Here is a 19,339-nt window from a genome sequence, read left to right on the forward strand (position 1 = left end):
GCTGCCCCCAGGGCTGTCTCCTTCCCTTTTCCAACTGATGACCCCCAGGAAGCAGCCTTTGCATTCTCCTGCCCCGACCCATTAGGGGCTGCTATTTTCCCTCCACCGCCCCCTATCACCCCAGGGCTTGAGGCAGGCCTAGAAGCTCCAGCCCATCAGGCACCCCGTCAGGGGTCCACACCCTGCTAGCCCGTTTTAGTGGGCCACGGGGCTGCACCAAGGGCCCCGCTGGGGAACAACCGGGAAACTGTAACCCCAGCCTTCCATGATCTGCGAGGAGAGTTGCGGAAGTTTTTAGAGGATGTCCGTGGCTCCCGCAACAAGGTACAGCTTGCTCTCCAGCGGTGGGGGGACTTTTTTCAAATCCTCCGGGCCACAAGGGCCCTCATGGGGGAAGATAAAGGGACGGGGAAGCAGGATGCCACAGCCTACTCGTGGGTCCGTGTCTTCTGTGACCAATTACTCACCTACGGGACGGGTCAAGGACTGTTGCGCGGCCCGCTGGGGGATGTGAGCATCCCTGCCAGTGAGGATCCTCCCCGGCTCTCCCCATGACACCTCTCACCATCGAAACGTTGAACACCCAGGGTTGTAGGATGGCTCTCCGCAGGTCCCATGTGCTCCCCTTCCTTCGGGAGGGAGGGTACTCTATGATTTTCCTGCAGGAGACACATACGGATCCAACTGCCGAAGACAGTTGGCGACTGGAGTGGGTGGACAGGGTCTACTTTAGCCATTCCACGGTTCGGCAGGCTGGAGTGGCGACCCTGCTCTCCCCCGACCTACGGCCCGAGGTGCTAGGGGTCGCCAACTCTGTGCCAGGTCATCTGCTGCATCTCCGGGTCCGTATAGAGGGGCTCGTGGTTAACCTCATTAACGTCTATGCCCTGACATTGGGCCCGGAGCGGCTGCAATTCTATCAGCAGGCGTCCGCCTTCCTAGGCACCTTAGATTCTCACAAGTGCCTGGTCCTGGGAGGGGATTTTAATACCACCCTCAAGGAGCGAGACCTCTCGGGGACTGAGCGGAGCCCGGCCGCCGCGGACACCCTCCAGGAGATAGTTGAACATCACTCCCTAGTGGACATCTGGCGTGACCACCACCCGGATGACACTTCCACGTTCACCTTTGTCTGAGTGGAAGCCCATCGGTCGAGCCACTCCTGGTTGGACCGCATTTATTTATCAAGCTTCCATCTCTCATGAGCCCACTCCTCCAGCATTTGGCTGGCCCCATTTTCTGACCATCACCTAGCCACCGTGACAGCCTCCCTCTGCGGAAAGGCCGGGGCCGGCCTATTGGCATTTTAACAACAGCCTGTTGGAGGATGAGGGCTTCGTGATGTCCTTCCGGGAATTCTGGCTGGCCTGGCGAGGGCAGCGGTGTGCCTTTCCCTCGGCTCGGCGATGGTGGGACCTAGGGAAGGTGTGCGCCCAGCTTTTCTGCCGCGACTACACCTGGGGCACCAGCTGACGGAGAAATGTGGCAAAAAAGCAGTTGGAATGGGAGGTCTCAGAGCTGGAGAGGTGTCTGGCTGCCAGCCCCGAGGACCTGCTCCTCTGCGGAGCATGCCGGGAGAAGCGGGAGGAGCTCCGGGCCCTCGAGGACCATCGGGCCTGGGGCTCCTTTTTTCGATCCCACATCCGCCTCCTTCGGGAGATGGATCGCGGCTCCCGCTTCTTCTATGCCCTGGAGAAAATGAGGGGGGCCAAGAAACATGTCACCTGCCTCATGGCAGAAGACAGCACCCCCCTCACAGAACCGGCGGAGATGTGCAGGAGGGCCCGAGCCTTCTACGCAAGTCTTTTCTCCCTGGATCCGACCGACACTAACGCTTGCAGAGTGCTTTGGGAGGAGCTCCCTACGGTCAGCGTGAGCGACCGAGACCAGCTAGAGTTGCCTCTCACTCTGGCCGAGTTCTCGGAAGCCCTCCGTTGTATGCCCACTAATAAGTCTCCAGGCATGGACGGGCTGACCGTGGAGTTCTACTGCGTGTTTTGGGATATCCTCGGCCCAGACCTAGTCACCGTCTGGTCTGAGTCTCTGCAGAGCGGGGTCCTCCCTCTTTCATGCAGGCAAGCTGTGTTCGCCTTATTGCTGAAGAAGGGGGACCTCCGTGATTTACGAAATTGGCGTTCCGTCTCACTCCTCAACACGGACTACAAAATTGTAGTGAAAGCAATCTCGCTGTGGCTAGGGTCTGTGCTGGTGGACATGATCCACCCAGACCAGACCTACACTGTCCCGGACCGCAGTATCTTTGATAACCTATTTCTGGTTCGGGACCTTTTGGAACTCGGACGTAGAGACGGTCTGTCGCTCGCCCTCCTGTCCCTAGATCAGGAGAAGGCGTTCAATAGGGTGGACCACGGGTACCTCCTGAGCACTCAGCGGGCATTTGGCTTTGGACCCCAGATTGTGGGTTTTCTCCGGGTGCTGTATGCTTCCGCAGACTGTCTGGTTAAGCTCGACTGGACCCTGACCGAACCGGTCAGCTTCGGGCGAGGAGTATGGCAGGGGTGCCCCCTCTCTGGCCAGCTGTACGCTCTGGCAATCGAGCCCTTCCTCTGTCTCCTCCGCAGGAGGTTGACAGGGTTGGTGCTGTGGGAGCCAGAGCTGCGGCTATCCTGTCAGCGTACGCTGATGACGTGCTCCTTGTGATCCAGGACCCCGGCGACTTGGCGCAAGTGGAGGCTTGCCAGGCCATCTATTTGGCAGCCTCCTCCGCCCAGGTCAACTGGGTCAAGAGCTCTGGCTTGGCGGTAGGAGACTGGTGGCAGGTGAGCTCCCTCCCACCCGCGCTTCAGACCATCCGGTGGAGTGCAGGTCCGCTGCTCTACCTCGGCGTTTACCTTTCTGCCACGCATCCCTCTCCACTGGAGAACTGGGAAAATTTAGAAGGTGGGGTGATAGAGCGGCTCCGGAAATGGATGGGACTACTCCGATGTCTCTCCCTCCGAGGGAGAGCGCTGGTGCTTAATCAACTAGTCCTGTCCATGCTCTGGTACTGGCTCAACACCCTGGTCCTGGCCCCAGGTTTCCTGACCAACCTCCAGACATTGATTCTGGGGTTCTTTTGGTCAGGAACGCACTGGGCCCCTGTAGGGGTTCTTCATCTACCCCTGAAGGAAGGAGGACAGGGCCTGAAGTGTCTACACACTCAGGTCCGTGTCTTCCGCCTCCGGGCCCTACAGAGGCTCCTATATGGTGCAGGCAGTTCGGCGTGGAGCACACTGACGCATGCCATCCTGCACCGCATCCGAGGGCTCCAATATGACCGGCAGCTCTTTTATCTCTGTCCGGGAGGTCTTCCGTGAGACCTCTTGGGGCTGCTGGTCTTCTACCAGGACCTCCTCTGGACTTGGAAACTGTTTTTAACTACCAGGTCTGTGGCGGCCACCAATGGGGTAGATCTCCTCATGGAGCCCCTGCTACACAACCCCCAGCTCCGTGTGCAGGTGGCGGAGTCCCGCTCAGTGGGCCAGAGCTTGATCCTGGCAGAAGTCACAATAGTCGGAGACCTCCTGGACTACGACCGGGGAGACTGGCTGGATCCCCTGACGCTTGCCCGGCGCATGGGACTCTCCAGACCTCGTACCCCAGGTGCGTACTTCAAGAGGTGAAGGCTGCTTTGCCGCCTGCTGCTCTAGCTTACCTCGACTGGGTCCTGCTTGAGGACACGCCCTGCCCACCCTCTACCCCAGGCCCGCCGGACCTTTTAATTGGACCCCTGCCCCGCAGACCCAATCGACCCCCTCACCCCTTTACTGCGAGCCGGCTGCATGAACTGCAGCTGGTACGCTTCCAAACCGCTCCAAGGAAACATCTACACGTGCTCTTGCTCCACACTCTTCATGCCCTCACCCTAGTGTCCCACCCCGACACAAAGTGGCAAGACCTTCTGCCACCTTTGGAGGGTGAGCAGCCCCGGTGGGCCAGCCTATATTCCACCTTGATTCCGAGGCCCGTCGAGGACATCAGTTGTTGGCTCCTTCACGGAGCTGTGAGCACGGGCACGTACTTGGAGCGGTTCACCCCCATCCCAGATACTTGTCCCTTTTGTGGTGTGAGGGAAATCCTGGCTCACGTATATTTGGAGTGCACCACGCTGCAGCCCCTGTTCCAGCTCCTCACAAATCTCCTACTACGTTTTTGGTATTTTTCCCCTCACCTTTTTATTTATGCACTCCGCATCCGTGGCCTCACAAAGTCGCGGGATCTCCTGGTTAACCTCTTCCTGGCCCTGGCTAACACGGCCATCTATAAAACCAGAGAGAGGAGGTTGGCCGATGGAGTTTCCTGTGACTGTGGGGCTGTTTTCCGATCCTCGGTCCGTTCACGTATATGGGCGGAGTTCCTCTGGGCGGCATCCACCGACTCCCTTGATGCTTTTGAGGAGCGGTGGGTGCTGTCCGAGGTTCTCTGCTCGGTGTCCCCATCCGGGTCCCTTTGTCTGACCCTTTGATTGGGGGAGAGAGTAAGGGACCCCAGCCCCAGCCATTGCTGCTGCGGACACCACCACCTTAGAGGGGTCCTTTCACATGTGGGTGCACGTGCCCCCCCCGGATTGTTCACCCCACAGCCTGCCCCTCTTGTTGGGTGCTTTCAGAGGAGAGAATTGTTGGTGACACTCGGGCGTGGCGCCAGGTAACTCGAGGGGGTGGAAGACCACGAGAATCGATGAAGCCCCCTCGCTCTGGGCCACCAGGTAACTCGGAAGGGTGGAAGACCATGAGAGTCGAGGAAGCCCCCCGCTCTGGGCCCAGGCAAGTTTGAACACTTCCCTCCCCTGAAGCTAATGAGAAAACAATTGTGATTGGTTGCTGTGTTACACATTGCATATGCTGCTGTATTTACTTTGTAAGTGTGTTATGCAAATAAAAAAGACATCTTTTGCTTCAAAAAAAAATTACTCTCCTGTAGCCATCTGGCCCGACCCTGTCACAATATATATCTTTCTTTACGTATTCACTAGTAATATGTAGTAATTATACAGAAGTGGAGATGTGTGCGTCACTGCTTTAGCAATTAATTCATGTTCAGATAGACTAATAGTAAGGTCAGGCTTTAGTGCATTTTTCCTCTTCATATTCTGTATAATAGGGCTCTGGATTTCTATATGCATTACTTCAAATTATATAGAATTTTAACTCTGCATAAAAGCTTTTTTTTGTACTAATATCAGGACAGCAAACTAGCATCTGCTTGTTTGAGAGGAATGCAGTTGAGCAGACATTTTTCAGAAATGGATTTCAAGTGGTTTGTTGTCTAGACCTAGTTGTATTTTAAGTGTTTGTTTTCATTTTGTTTACTCGCATCTGTGCTCATGAAATCCAGCATGAGAGAAATGAGAAGAAATGTTTAAAAAGAGATTTCTGCCTAGCTGCTTTTATTATTAGATGTTTGGCTGCATGTGTGTGTGTTCTGACAGCTGGCCCAGCAGACCTTGAGCAAACTGCCCAATGACCACAAGATCCATTAAGGTGCAAACTCACCCGGCCAGGTTTATTGTTGACGAAACATGGTAATAGAACCTGGCAGACTCTGTGGATACTAAGACATGTATGCCCATGACATGGACGCAGCTCAGTGAATGGTGGGATTTTCCATTTTCCCACTCGACTGCCCAAAGATACTTCCTCTGAGATACATCTCTATACCCTGATACAAACAAGTTGCATACTGCCTCTGGCATAGTTAGTTATTGCCCCCTGACGTGGCTAGTTATCACCCATCACCTTGTACATGTTGGTTCGATCCAAACATCTCTGTTACGTACTGTCATCCTGACCTTATCTTGTAGGATTGTGTGTTCCTGTTATCCTTGGGGAATGTTTTTGTACCATCTTTGATATTGGGATGTTCTGCTACCACTGGATATCAGGATGTGTTTGCATGAGTATTTTGTGCCGAGCACTTCTTAGGAATGTGTATTTCTGCCATATCAGCCCTGTTCTTGCCAGATTCTGTGAGCTGGTCCTGCCTCATACCAGGCCTCTGATACAAGGGCTTATGTCTCAGGCTCTCTTCCTACTACACCTTTAACTCCAGTATGCAGTGTTGTCGTAGTTGTGTTGGTCCCAGAATATTAAACAGACAAGGCAGGTGAGGTTATATCTTTTATTGAACCAACATTTGTAGGTGAGAGAGACAAGCTTTCGAGCTTACTCAGAGCTCTTCTTCATTTGAAGGGACCATTCAAGGTGAGTCATAATGGGGGAAGTGGGAAAAAAATCACAAAACAATCTATTCCACCTTGTATTTAACTGTGACACTGAGTACATTTCCTAGACCTGAAGAACTCTGTGTAAGCTTGAACACTTGTCTCTCTCACCAAGAGAAGTTGGTCCAATGAAAGGTATTATCAAGATATCACCCACCTTGTCTCTAACTCCTGTAGAGAGATCTCCATTCATACATAGAATGGAGGGGTAGCTGTTAGGCACTCACAGGGCTGGAAGTTAAGAGACCTGGACTCTGTTGCCAGCTGTGCCACAGATTTATGTGTTACCAGGGATAAAGTCATTTATCCACCTTGTGCCTCAGTTTTCCCATCTGAGTAATATGGGGGTTCTGATAATAATCCTCGGGTATTGTGTGTCGTGAGGTGCATTTCTTTGACCTTGCTTTCTCTAATACAAACACAGAGGAACAGGTATATTTATATAAATAAATATTTAATAACTAATAATAAAAGATACATACTATCAAAACAAGACACTTCCCTGGACACACTTCTTCCTCTAGGGAGAGGAATAGAGAAGAAACAACACACGACAGATGTCTAGTCACATGGCTTAATGCATGACTGGAATGTGGTATAACAAACTATAGAGAATAGCATGGAACAGCAAAGAGGAATCAAGTTCAATGTACCTTGACTTCTGAGTTAAAATCTTTTAAAATTTGCACTCTTCTTTCCCCCACAATAACCCCTCTTTTGGTCTCTGCTTCCTATTTATGGTCATGTGATAATTAGAAGCTGGAATTACTTTAAACTCACATGACTTTACTGCAGCCAATAAGCCTGTGCAGTGCAGTCATTAGAGGAAATTGGACTCTGTAATGGAAGGGAAATAGGAATAAAAGATCAGATTGAGGACTGCCACAGGCCCCGAGTTAACTGCACCTCTGGCATCTTCATAGGCTCCTTGAGGGCATCCCACATATGTTTCAGGCCTCTAGTAATCATCTGCCTTGGAGGGGGATTCTGCTGCAGTCTCCTGCACTTCAATGTAATCACCTCAGCAGGCTGTCCTTTAGTTCAGCACCTGCAATCCTGTTCTCTTATGGGCAGTGATAGGGTTAATCAGTGACCAGCCAGCTTTCATAAAGCAAAGTACTATTTATTTAGAAGAAAAGCACTGCTGAGGAAATATAGTTTAAAAACAATAAGCAGCTTCTATGCAAGACTAGCTTAGCAGGTATCACCCAGCTTCTACGTGGATACCCTGGCAAGTTTCGAACTACTTCAAGTCCTCTTGCAGAGGTTATCCCTCTTGGTCACAGTCTCATGTCATTTCTTGGATCAGAGGAGAGTGACCTCTCTCCCTCTGTCAGGATGGTCACTTTATACAGTTTTCAGTTCTTTGTTTTCCAGGCATCAAGATCAAATTCATATTTACAACTTCCCTAGACTTCGCCTGGCCTGTTACCTACCTAGGAATTTTAGTTCCTGCAGAAAACCCTGTAAATCCTCCATGGAACCAGAGTACAATCCCTCACCCACAATGAGAACTATAACACTTATAAAGCTGATGCAATGGTCTTGGACTCTGGATGCAATAGTCTTGGATATTCCATGGGTCTATAGTATCTGTCATAAGGACACTGTTTATCCAAAATATCCCACAATGTAATCAGGAATTGGAAAATTTGTGGATGTTGGATTAACCTGATAGCAAATGTTGATTTTCTTTGGAAAATTCTGGGGTGAAAACCTGGTTCTATTGAAATCAATGGGAGTTTTGCCATTGACTCCATTGGAGTCAGGATTTCATGCTAAATCTGAAAGACCACAGGAATTGCCAGACTGGATCAGACCCAAGCTCTTTCTATTCCACTGCCCAGTCTCCAGCAGTGACCTGTAGCATATTCTTCAAAGGAAAGTGCAAGAAACCCTTCAGAATACCTTTATGGGATAAACTGTCTGTAGCAAGTTTCCTCCTAATCCCCATTAGTTAAAGCATGAGGCATTATATTAATAGACTGTATTTTGTTAGTGGTATAGTTAAAATGCTAATTTTCTAGCCAGAAATGACTGACTGGTGAGAGTTTGAATCATGGGAATTATGAGTTGTTGAGTCATCTGACACACATACATAGCTGCGAATTTTGACCAAATAGAAGCCTCTGTTAACAACAGTTTCCTAAATTCTGCTAAAATTATAGATCATGAACAATTAAGAAAAAATATTGTTAGAATGCTATAGAAATCTCCTAAAATATCTGCTCACAATTTCTTAATTAACCTGAAGTTGCCAGCATGGCTGAACTGTGGTGGTGGTCCATATAATCATGGCCTTGATCCAGCAAAGCACTTAAGCATATGTGCCATGAATGTCAATGGAACTTGTCATGTGATTAAAGTTATGTGCATGTTTAAGGGTTTTTTTTAAAGCAATACTCATTGAAAGTAACTTAAGGTCTCTGTTCCTGAATGTGGAATTTCAAAGATCAGACTTTATCTTTCAAAATTCAGTTTTCCTGGGGGAATTGGGGGGGGGGGGTATAAATGATTTAAAGCTTGTTTTCCTGTCTCGATTATACAAACTATAATAAAATTAGATGAATCTTCCCCAGATGAGTGCTTTACATGGAATGCTTTTCACTGTTCTAGGGCAAGGTTTTATCAGTTTAGAGTTCAATTGACAAAGTTTTGTATTTATATAACAGCCAAGCATAGCTGGAACTATGTTGATGGATTTTATTTTCTTTTTGACAAATGTTAATTTGTCTCATAGACCTGTAAAAACCTACAAAAGGATAGTTAATGTAAGATGGCCAGGTCAGGCCAGTCTAAAACATGGTGTGGGACCTTGCAACATATTCTATCCCATTCTGTTCTCTTCAGAAGAAGAGTCACTATGGACTCTAAGGACTTTTCAGTAGAGCATTTTCTGACATGGTTAGCATGCCTTACATGTTGTTTCTTTCTGATACTTTTTTTTTTGAGGGGGGGAATGCATGTGGGTTTGTTTTGTTGTGACTGTTTATTATTATGCATACATGATGTGCTGTGTGTTTGCATTGGGGAGGGTAAGGTCAAAAAGCATACCTGGAACTTGGAATGGAAATGGATGCTGTGTGAGGTTGTTCTTAGTCCTGGGAAAGTCCCATCTGTGGTCATAGGTCACCCCCACCCCAGGGAAAGTCATGGCTCCCTCTGAAGATCCTCAAACAACAGCTTCTCATTTTTTGGCCTGGCAAGTTCATCTTGCACTGACACAGGGTTTAGAATTTTTGGGGAGGAAGCATTTCTTTCCTGGCCCAAAATCATTTTGGTTTACGCTTGAATTCAAAGGCCAATCGGAATTCACCAGACGCTTTTCCCATGTGCTTGTTATTATCAGCTGTTAACACAACGGGGTGGGGTGTCTCTAGCTGCTACCACAAAAGCTACTAATAATTGAATGGTAAGACAGAACTCTGTTTCCCCTCAAGAACGAGCTTGAAATTGTCTCCTTTCTTTACATTTCATTGATCATTTTTCCTTTTCAATTTCATCTGCTCCTGTGTTAATCCTTCTTTTGATGTGTTAACTTTCCTTTGGTTAGCACATGGCACCCTGCAGTTAGCCGTTAGAAGGGAGGCACCCTCTAGCTTTTCTCCGTTGACTCAGGTCTCTGCTCTTCTAAAAGCCTCATTTGCCTTCATACAGAAGGGAAGGGCGCCGCTGGGTTTTACCGGGGTGCAGTATTTCATTGGCAGCGCCGCGGGGAGCTAATACCCCCCGGCGGAAGGAGCTCGGATGTGCTCCGCCGTAGTCACGCGTGTCTGGGTTCAGCACCCTGGAGAGCTCCCGTTCCCAGCCGGCTCCCTGCGCCCAGCGATGCTGCAGCCCGGTCCCTGCAGCGTCACCTCCGCCTGGCTCAGCGGTTTGTAGCCCGGGTCCCTCTCCTGGGACCTTCCCCAGGGTTAGCCCGTCCGCTTGCACCGCCCCCCTCCGAGTGCGGGGCGCTGGGGATGGAGCCCGCTGCCCTGGAGCCAGGGCTGAGTTTTGCTGCCCCACTGGTCTCTGCCGGCGAAGTGATCGGCTTGAGCAGGGGTTGGGGACGGACACCGCGCGGCACCGACCCGCTTCACAATGAGAGAGGAGGGGAGAGAGGCTCTCCCCTAGTCCCCTTGCCAATGGGGATCTATTAGCACGTGTGTCTGGGGATCAACATGTCGGTAGTGGCGAGGGTCATCTAGATCTTCCTCCAGGTGTCTTTAAAACTTTGTTCTCTGGTGGCTGGGGATTTTTCACGCGCCTCTGTGGAAAGAGAGAGAGGTGTCCGTATTCGGGTAGTCCTTCACCCACTTGCTTCTTTTGATAGTACTTCATTGCTTGCTGCATCATGTATTGTAATTACGGATTATTAATGTATGATGTATCTGATTATACTTTATTACCTTTCTCCATTTGCTTTTCATTGCAATCTATGTCCCCCGCGAGATGTCACTGCATGCCTGTCTGTGGGTAGATGTCTCTGCTCGTGGCCATTTATAGCATCATCTGGGTGCTTTTTCTCTTTGCTTGAATTTCCGAGAGGGCAAGGATATAAACGGGAAGTGTGCCTGCAAGAAAAGGGGGTCACTAATTCTGGTGTCGTCTTATGTTCTCCATCGACGTGTTTGCACGGCAATCCTTAGCGCTCACGGGAGGGTTTCACTGCAGGGATGTTTCTAGAAGGGATGGCCATGAGTCTCTTCCTCCAGGTGTTTTCACGGTAATCGTTATTCTCCAGGGATCGGAGGATTGAACTGCACATGTGCCCATGTAGGTGGTGTAAGGGCGGAGGGGCCATAAACGCCCCTAGGGTATGTGTGTGTGCAGGGACCACTGGTTCCTGTGGTAGGATTGGAAGAGGAGGTACCACTAAGGCCCGTTGGGGGAGTGGAGGAGGAGGTGCAACTAGTGACCATAGAGTGTAGAGGGGTCACTAATTTCCCCCTTTCTTTGCCCTCTAGGCAAAGATGGCTGATTTCTTGGAAGACTGGGGCCCCGGGCTCGGGCTCTGCTCACCACAACCAGAGCCAGTCTGCACTCACCCCACCCACCAACAGGATGTTGGTACTGTTCCAGAGCTTGCAGCTGATGCACCATCTGAAGGTGCTGATCATCCTGCTGTACACAGCCATGGTGGTGGTGGGCATGGTGGGGAACTGCTTGCTGGTGCACGTCATGGTGTGGGTGAAGAAGATGCACAACGTCACCAACTTCCTGATCGGGAACATGGCCCTGTCAGATGTGGCCATGTGCACCACTTGCATCCCACTCACCTTGGCCTATATCTTTGAGCCCTGTGGCTGGATCTTCAGCAGCGCCATGTGCTACTTCATCTTCTTCATGCAGCCTGTCACCGTCTACGTGTCTGTCTTCACCCTGGCCACCATTGCCGTGGACCGCTACATAGTCATTGTGCATCCACTGCGGCGCCGCATCTCACTGCACTGGGGTGTCTATGTGGTGCTCTTCATCTGGATCTTCTGTTGCTACCTGGCACTGCCAGCCATGGCCCACACCTACTACGTGGAACTCGGCCAGCAGGAGCTCACCCTGTGCGAGGAATTCTGGGGGGAACTAGAGCACCAGCAGCAGACCTATGTGCTCTTCCTGCTGCTTATCATCTATCTCTGCACCCTGCTAGCCATCCTGGTCTCCTACACCAAGATCTCCCTCAAGCTCAAGAAGAGGGTCATGCCTGGTACCATCACTCAGAGTCAGGCCAACTGGGACAGACCCAGGCGCAAGAGGACCTTCTGCCTGCTGGTTATGGTGGTGGTGGTCTTCGGGTTGTGCTGGCTGCCCTTGCTCACCTTCAACCTCATCCTCATCAATGCCATTGATGCCTATTATCTTAGCCTTGTCCAGCTGCTTGCCACTGGTTTGCTATGAGCTCTGCCTGGTACAACCCCTTCATATATGGCTGGCTGCACAATAGCTTTAGGGAGGAGCTAAAGAAGTTATTGGTCTGGCACAGGAAAGTGGCTCCTTATGGGCAAAGCATGACAGTGAGTGTTGTCATCTGACCTGCCGCCCAGCAGCTCCTCTTGCAGGGTCACTGACCTACACTGAGCTCCCATGGTATATTGGCTCAAGTTGCAAACAAAAACAATAAGATGTGCCATCCGAACGGCTCCAATCCTGCGCCAGGCACAACTTGCCTGATTCCACTTTGAAAGCTATGGACATCAATTCTGTTTAAAGAACATATGTCTCTAGGTCAGACTTGTTCTCTGCAGACTGTTTCTTTGGAGGGGCTAGCCCAGGAGAGCAGGACTGGGGTGTATGTGTGTGTGTGAGAGTGAATGAATTCATTTTTTAGTCTTGTTACTTAAAATACATTAAACACATCCATAGATATTTGTTTTGAAAGTCAGTGGAAACTGTTTTCCCCTTCCTACCTCCTTTCCTGGTTTAATCTGGGTTATAGTCTATGAAGGAAATTGGATGCAAGGGACATTTAGTGATGTGTTTCAAGAGTTCCCTGAAAAGAAGATTCAGTAAATAAGGAGAGATGCCCGCTCTGAGAGGTGCTGTGTATCTGCAGCTCCACTGTAGATGCTCAGAGCCTTCCAGAACTTGGTGTATACCATTATACAATTGGTGATGACTATATTGGGTGTGTCCCTATAGATCTTTTTTAAAAAAAATCTGGAAACGTTAGTGGTCAACACATTTTCCTATTTTGTGCAATTAGAAAGACTCCTTTGTAATCTTCAAGAGATTTTATATTCTCTGTCTGGTTTTGGTTTTAAAATAATAAAACTATCAGTACCCTACGTGGCCCTGCTGTAGGTAAGAACAGAGAAGATGAACAATGAAGGCCGGGGGGAAGGGTGGAAGGAAATGATATAAAAGAGAGCAATGCTGTCCTTGGTGGAGCTCCCAATTAAGCCATCTGATGTAGAACATCTTTCATGGACTATATTCTGCAGCTAGATGTGCAGTGTTACACAGATGTGCCCAGCTGTGATACATGTTTCATTTCATATTTTAGCAACCCAGAAAAGTGGAGCAAGGACTGACACATGAAATGTACAAACCAAACAGCACCAACAAAAAGATGAATAAAAGACACCTTTAAAAAGAGCATATGGTGAAAAGTAAAGAGAGATGCTTCTATTTGGGTTCACCCCCATCTTATTAGAAATTTACAGACATAAATATTGAAGTCTATAGCTGGAGCAACTGTTCCTCATGACCAGCTGTTGAAATTACACCATGTGTCATTATCAACACAAGCCTGTCTCTCCATCTATCTAGGTTCCTATCATATTCCCCGTCACCACAGTGTCTGAGCATCTATGGTGATTAGCATAATAATTTTTTAGCAGACAGCAACAGGAAGTTATTGTGAATTAATGAATATGCAAGGAGTCAGAATATGCAGGATAGCAACGGGAAACTTAAATCACATTCACTCCCTGATCAGGCTCTTTATTTTCATGGCTGCGTAATAGGATATCACTTTTGGTTGGGAACAGATGGACACAGTGCCTTAGCCAACATGAATGTCTAGGCACATAGCAGCCACATGCTTTCTGAGGTTTTTGTGGTTTTTGCAACAGATGATTTAAACATTTGTCAACACATTTTGTTGGGTGGAACATAGTGCTCACCAAAGGTGCTGAATTCTGAGTACTGGAGACTCAAGTCTTATTTCTCAAACAGGTCCAGCAAAGGTTAGGGCACTGGGCATCTGGCATGGAATATCTGGCCTGTATTGCCAGCTCTGCCTCTAACCTGCTGGGCAAGTCACTTTCACCTCTGCATCTGTTTTCTCTCTATCTAAAACAACTTCCTGCCCTCTTTAAGATCTAAGGATAAAGAGTGTAGTAGTCGTATTCTCGGCTCCTTAGAGCTAAGATCAAGTGTAAGTAGTTTCTCAGCCTATCAAAGGCTGTGATCATGTGTCTTGATGTTTTTGGTCTTTTGGCCCTGAGATGAAAGCCTTGTCTGTGTCTCTGGGACCGTGAAGTACAAACATTATCTTCTTAGTTCAGTCCGCAGGTCCCTACCAATACTTGACCTCATGCTGAGTCTGCCTCCAAAGGCCCAAATTAGTGTCAGTTGCGGTGGTGCTTTTTAGTACACCTGTCCACTGGGAACTTGTCTGAGACCACCAATTTATTTGGCATATGCTACTGAAGAGTGATCAGAGTATTAACTCCAGACTCCCTTGCCCCTTTTAGATATGTACCATTGAACTGGAGGTGAAAGAGTCCATACCCCATCACTAATTCCCTGTGTATTCTTTTCCCTAGTCTGTCTTTTTTTTTTCTTAATTAAGCAGTAATCTCTGTTAGGGCATGAATTGTCATCTCATTCACATTGAATGTGTTTGCTCTTTTATCTAGGTGTGAATTAGTACAACAGGCATCTAAAACTCTTTGTGGGTTTATAAACTGTAATTTAAATGTGGGAATTGTTAATTAACAGAAGACGCAGATTGTGAGCTGTATCTGAAATCAACAAGGCTGGATTTGTCACTCTTACAGGATGCATGGATCCCATGATTTTCATGCTTTTTAAAATAAAAAAGAACCATGGCTTTTGGCATCTGTTTCCTTGTTTGTTTTGCTGGTGGCAAGTTGATGGGTGGGTAATCATCTGAACAAACCTCACTACTTGGTTAAATTGTAATTGTAGTCTGCATGACGAGCTGTCGAAGAGCAGGAACTCAGAGCAACACTGAAGTGGGACAAAGGACTAGAGAATTGGACTGTTAGTGAAAGATTTAATTCTTGAAGAGGTCATGGGACGCCATACTGGAAAAATCATGGGATCAGGAAAATTGGTGATTCCACAGTTCTAGGGCAAACTTTTAAAACCAGCCTCTGTTTTGGTACCTATAATTAACTGATGCCAGTATGGTTTCATACTGGATCAGACTGCACAATCTCAAATGCCCATCTGAAGCTTTATCAAAATTAGCTACATCTTTGGAGAGGTTTGCAAGACCTTCACTTCGCACCATGAATGCCCCTAAAATTTCCTTACTAGCTGAAGAGTGATAATGATTGTTGGGAACTGGGCCCATAGACAGAGGACATCTGACACAGCAGTGAGTCACACAGCATGGTGCATGCTTGTCATCTGCTGCCACTGCACGAACCAGGGAAGTGGAGATGCATCCTAGGTTCCTGGTGATTCTCTAGTCAGATCAGGGAGAAGAGGAAAGCCAGGACTTCACTGGTAGTTATGTGACTCCAACTTGGCTGATGTGTGCTCTCGCTGAGGGGAACAGCTGAAGGTTTCTTGGTGGGATCAAATTTTGACTGATCTGTGACTTAGCTCTTCTGCCTTTTCCCTTTAGTAATTTTCTGATCCCCTAACCACTGTTATCAGATAGGCCCAGCAGCCTAACTACACTCTTGGACACATCTTCAGGGTTGATCTGGTGGACTGAATCAGACAGATAGTCCTGTTCCTATGCAGTGTGATTGGAGCTTGGCAGGCCCTCTCCCCTTCTCTGCCTATTCAGGGATTGGGCTGGTGTTCCCTCTCTCCCTCACAATGCTACCTGGGACCGGCCATAAATATACTGAGAACAGACTTTACCATGGTGTTACAGCACTCTTGGCACAGGTCCTAGCCATCAATCAGGGAGAAGAAAAAAAATCCCAGAGCCAATCATCTCAGAACCTCAAAAAGCATTGTCTTGCGAGGTAGCATGGTCTGGTGGCTAGACCACTAGATGGGGAATCAAAAGACCTGGGTTCTATGTCTAGCTCTACTGTTGACTTGCTCTGTGATCTTGAGGCAGTCACGTCCCCTTTCTGTTTCTCTTCCCACCCAGTGGTGGTTTAACGCCTGGGGCCCCAGTCAATTTGGGAGTCCACGGCAGTAGCTCCATCTCCCGCTGGGGTAGGAGAGCATGGCGGCTGGTGCCATAGTGGTGCCACCATGTTGGATGTCAGGCTGGGCATGGGCCGCCTCCACCAAAGGCAGCCCCTGCATTTCTGTCTTGGGCATCCCTAGGTCAGTGGCTGAAACTGGAGCTGCGGAGCAGGACCAGGCAGGATGGGAGGCAGGGGAAACCTGGAGAGGGGAATCCAGAGTGGGGCCCGGCTGGGGAGGCAGAGAAAGCCTGGAGCCCAGAACGCGGCAGTGCCACGGAAGGGAGGAAGGGGCTCCAGCAGAGCCTGGGGGAACCCAAGGCAGACACAGAGTACAGTGTCCATAACAAAGCTGCATGGCTGGCAGGGGGAGGCTAGAGGCTTGTTCCTATTGCCACCCTCAGCCCTTTGCCAATCCTAAATCCTGAAGCTGGTCTACAACTTGTGGGTGTTGATAAATACTCCATGTGGGTTGATCTGTGAGATTGAAACTCCGGTTGGCGTGTGCCTCTCAGCAACTCTCCTTCTGCTGATCCTGGCAGGGGTGATGTGACTTGTTCTCCCCTAACCCCTGGGGTTGGGGAGCTGCCATTCTAGCCCCACTCTTCTCATTGCCTTGGCTCCCTCCCACTGCCAACCTCTCACATTCTCCCTCTTTACTCTGTCAGATGTCCCTGTCCCCCACCTACCTCTGCACTCACCTGTACTCCCTCGCCGCTCCCGTTCCCACTCCTTTTCCCTTGCTCCTCTCAGCGCCTGCTCTTGACCCACATTCTCTTGCATTCTCCTCTGTCTTCTCCCACACCAAGCTCCCAAATCCCCCCTTGCTTACCACCTTCCCTCCACATTCCTCAGCACACCCCTCAGTCTTCCTCTTGCCCTGCTCTGACCTTCCTACTTCTTCATATTCTCCATTGCCCCTGACAACCTCCTCCTGCCCCCTCTATCCCCTGCACACCCTCCTCTCTCCCTTCTGACCCCCCCATATAATATCATGCTTGCTCTGTTTGTAGTCTAGGTTACGTAATGTGATTGTGTTATTAAAATGTAAGTGTAATGAGTACTTAAGAGAGAGACATTTACAGTTTATTAAATGTAGCACATTTTCCCCATTGCTATGTACAGATGTTACTGGGAATGATACGCACAGTTTGGCTGTAATTAGTTTCCTAACCTACTCTCAGATCAATAGATGGTGGTGAAAAGGACCTTTGATGGGGTACAAGTGACAGAATCAAAATAAGAACATGTAATCTCTTTAAAAGGAATATGAAACTTTAAGAGCATGCACGGAGTCTTTGTATTAATGCATTTTGGTATATTTCTGTTTTTAATAGGGCATGGGGGACCCACATGTCCTTTGTGCCCAGGCCCCAATTAATCTTAATCCGCCTCTGTTCCCGCCGCTTGCCCTTTGAGTCAGGGACTTTCTCTTACTGTTCTTAGCACAATGGGTTCTTGATCTCAGTTGGGGCCTCTAAGTATTAATGTAATACAGATAATACATAACTTCTCAGTTCTGAAGATTAGCAGGGGTTCAGGTTTTATATCCAAAATGACTTATTCACCTATCTATAATTTTGAGTTGATAGTAAACAGTGCATCATCAACAAGTTGCTGCTTAATATTATCATCTGTGGCTGAAAACAAAAATTTTCTTTAAGGGGCAAAGCTTGTCTTCTTCACTGCAGTGACCAAGGCCTCCTGTGCAGCTCAGTCAGAGCAACTGTGCTTTGCAATTGGGGTTGGCTTGATGGGCCTGATGTGGGGGAGCAAAACCCTCCTGTGTACAGTCCCTTGTCTGGCAGTGTGCAGAAGACAGTGAAAGGGTGGTGCATGAGCCACAGATCCTCCAATTCCTCCCTCAACAGAAGTGTCACCTACAAACTACTGCAGTGATTGGGCTGAAGTACCTTCATGGAGTGGCTGTACAATCTTTGAAGAGGAGTCCTCTGCCCTGCTCATCGCTCCAGCAAGTGCCACAGTTACCATGGCTGGGTGCCAAGAACTGAAGCATGAGAAATTTAAGGTGCAATAAAAGGACATCTGACAAAATGTCACGGGATGCTGTTCTGGGAAGAAAGACTGCTAAGCAAAGATGGGGTCCACCTATCGAGGAAAGGGAAGAGCATATTTGGATACAGACAGGGTAACCTAGTGAGGAGGGCTTTAGATTAGTTTTCATGGGGGGCAGGTGACAAAAGCCCACAGGTTGGAGACCCGGGAGAAGGGTTGGAGTCTGGGGGAGCATGGACATTATAGCAGGGATAAGGGAGAGACAAGAGAGAACATAGGGGGAAAATCAAATCAGTATCTTAATGTCTGTATGCTAATGTGAGAAGTATGGAGAATAAGGAGGAACAACTTGAAATGCTAGTTAATAAACACAACTATGGCACATCTGGCACCACAGAGACTTGGTGGGATAATATGCATGACTGGAATGTTGGTATAGAAGGGTACATCTTGCTCAGGAAGGACAGGCAGGGAAAAGAGGGAAGATGCGTTGCTTTATATATTAAAAATGTATACACTTTGACTGAGGTTAAGATGGAAATAGGAGACAGAGTTGTTGAAAGTCTCTGAGTAAGGATAAAAGGGGTAAAAACCAAGGGCGATGTCATGGTAGGGGGTCTACTACAGACCACCTAATCAGGAAGAAGAGGTGGATGAGGGTTTTTTTAAACTAACAAACAAAAGCATTCAAAGCACAGGACTTGGTGGTGATGGGGGACTTCAACTACCCAGACATAGAAAATAATACAACAGGGCACAGATTATCCAAGTTCTTGGAATGTATTGGAGATAATTTTTTAGTTCAGAAGGTGGAGAAAGCTACTAGGGGAGAGGCTATTCTAGATTTCATTTTGACAAATCGAGAGGAACTGGCTGAGAATTTGAAAGTGGAAGGCAGCTTAGGTGAAAGTGATCATGAAATGGTAGAGTTCATGATTCTAAGGAATGGTAGGAGGGAAAACAGCACAATCAAGATAATGGATTTCAAGAAGGCAGACTCTAGGTGTGTCATGCAATGCGTGAATTTAATGTGGAGTGCAATGCTGAGTACTTTCCTTCTGAAGCCCTTCTTGGGACCCACCATTGCCGCTCTGCCATCAGTACATACGCCAATGCATGACAAGGCATGTACTCTGAAGAATTAACTCGCAAGATTGAAGATGTCTTCTCCCATACTTTGCCCCTCAAGTGGTTTGAAGAACAGCACATCTTCCATAATTTCATTCTCATAGCACCACCTGACAAACATGAGTTGAGCCAAATTCGCGATATCAGT

General features: G+C 48.5%; 1 protein-coding gene across 1 annotated transcript; it reads left to right on the forward strand.

Moving 5' to 3' along the window:
• The first annotated feature begins 11,269 nt into the window (after positions 1-11,269).
• On the forward strand, positions 11,270-12,234 carry PRLHR (prolactin releasing hormone receptor). Its single transcript, XM_073354786.1, is given in 2 exon segments — positions 11,270-12,077; positions 12,080-12,234. Coding segments are annotated over 2 exon segments (963 nt in total).
• Positions 12,235-19,339: the final 7,105 nt, after the last annotated feature.

This window comes from Lepidochelys kempii, chromosome 7, assembly GCF_965140285.1.
Source record: "Lepidochelys kempii isolate rLepKem1 chromosome 7, rLepKem1.hap1, whole genome shotgun sequence".
Lineage (NCBI taxonomy): Eukaryota > Metazoa > Chordata > Testudines > Cheloniidae > Lepidochelys > Lepidochelys kempii.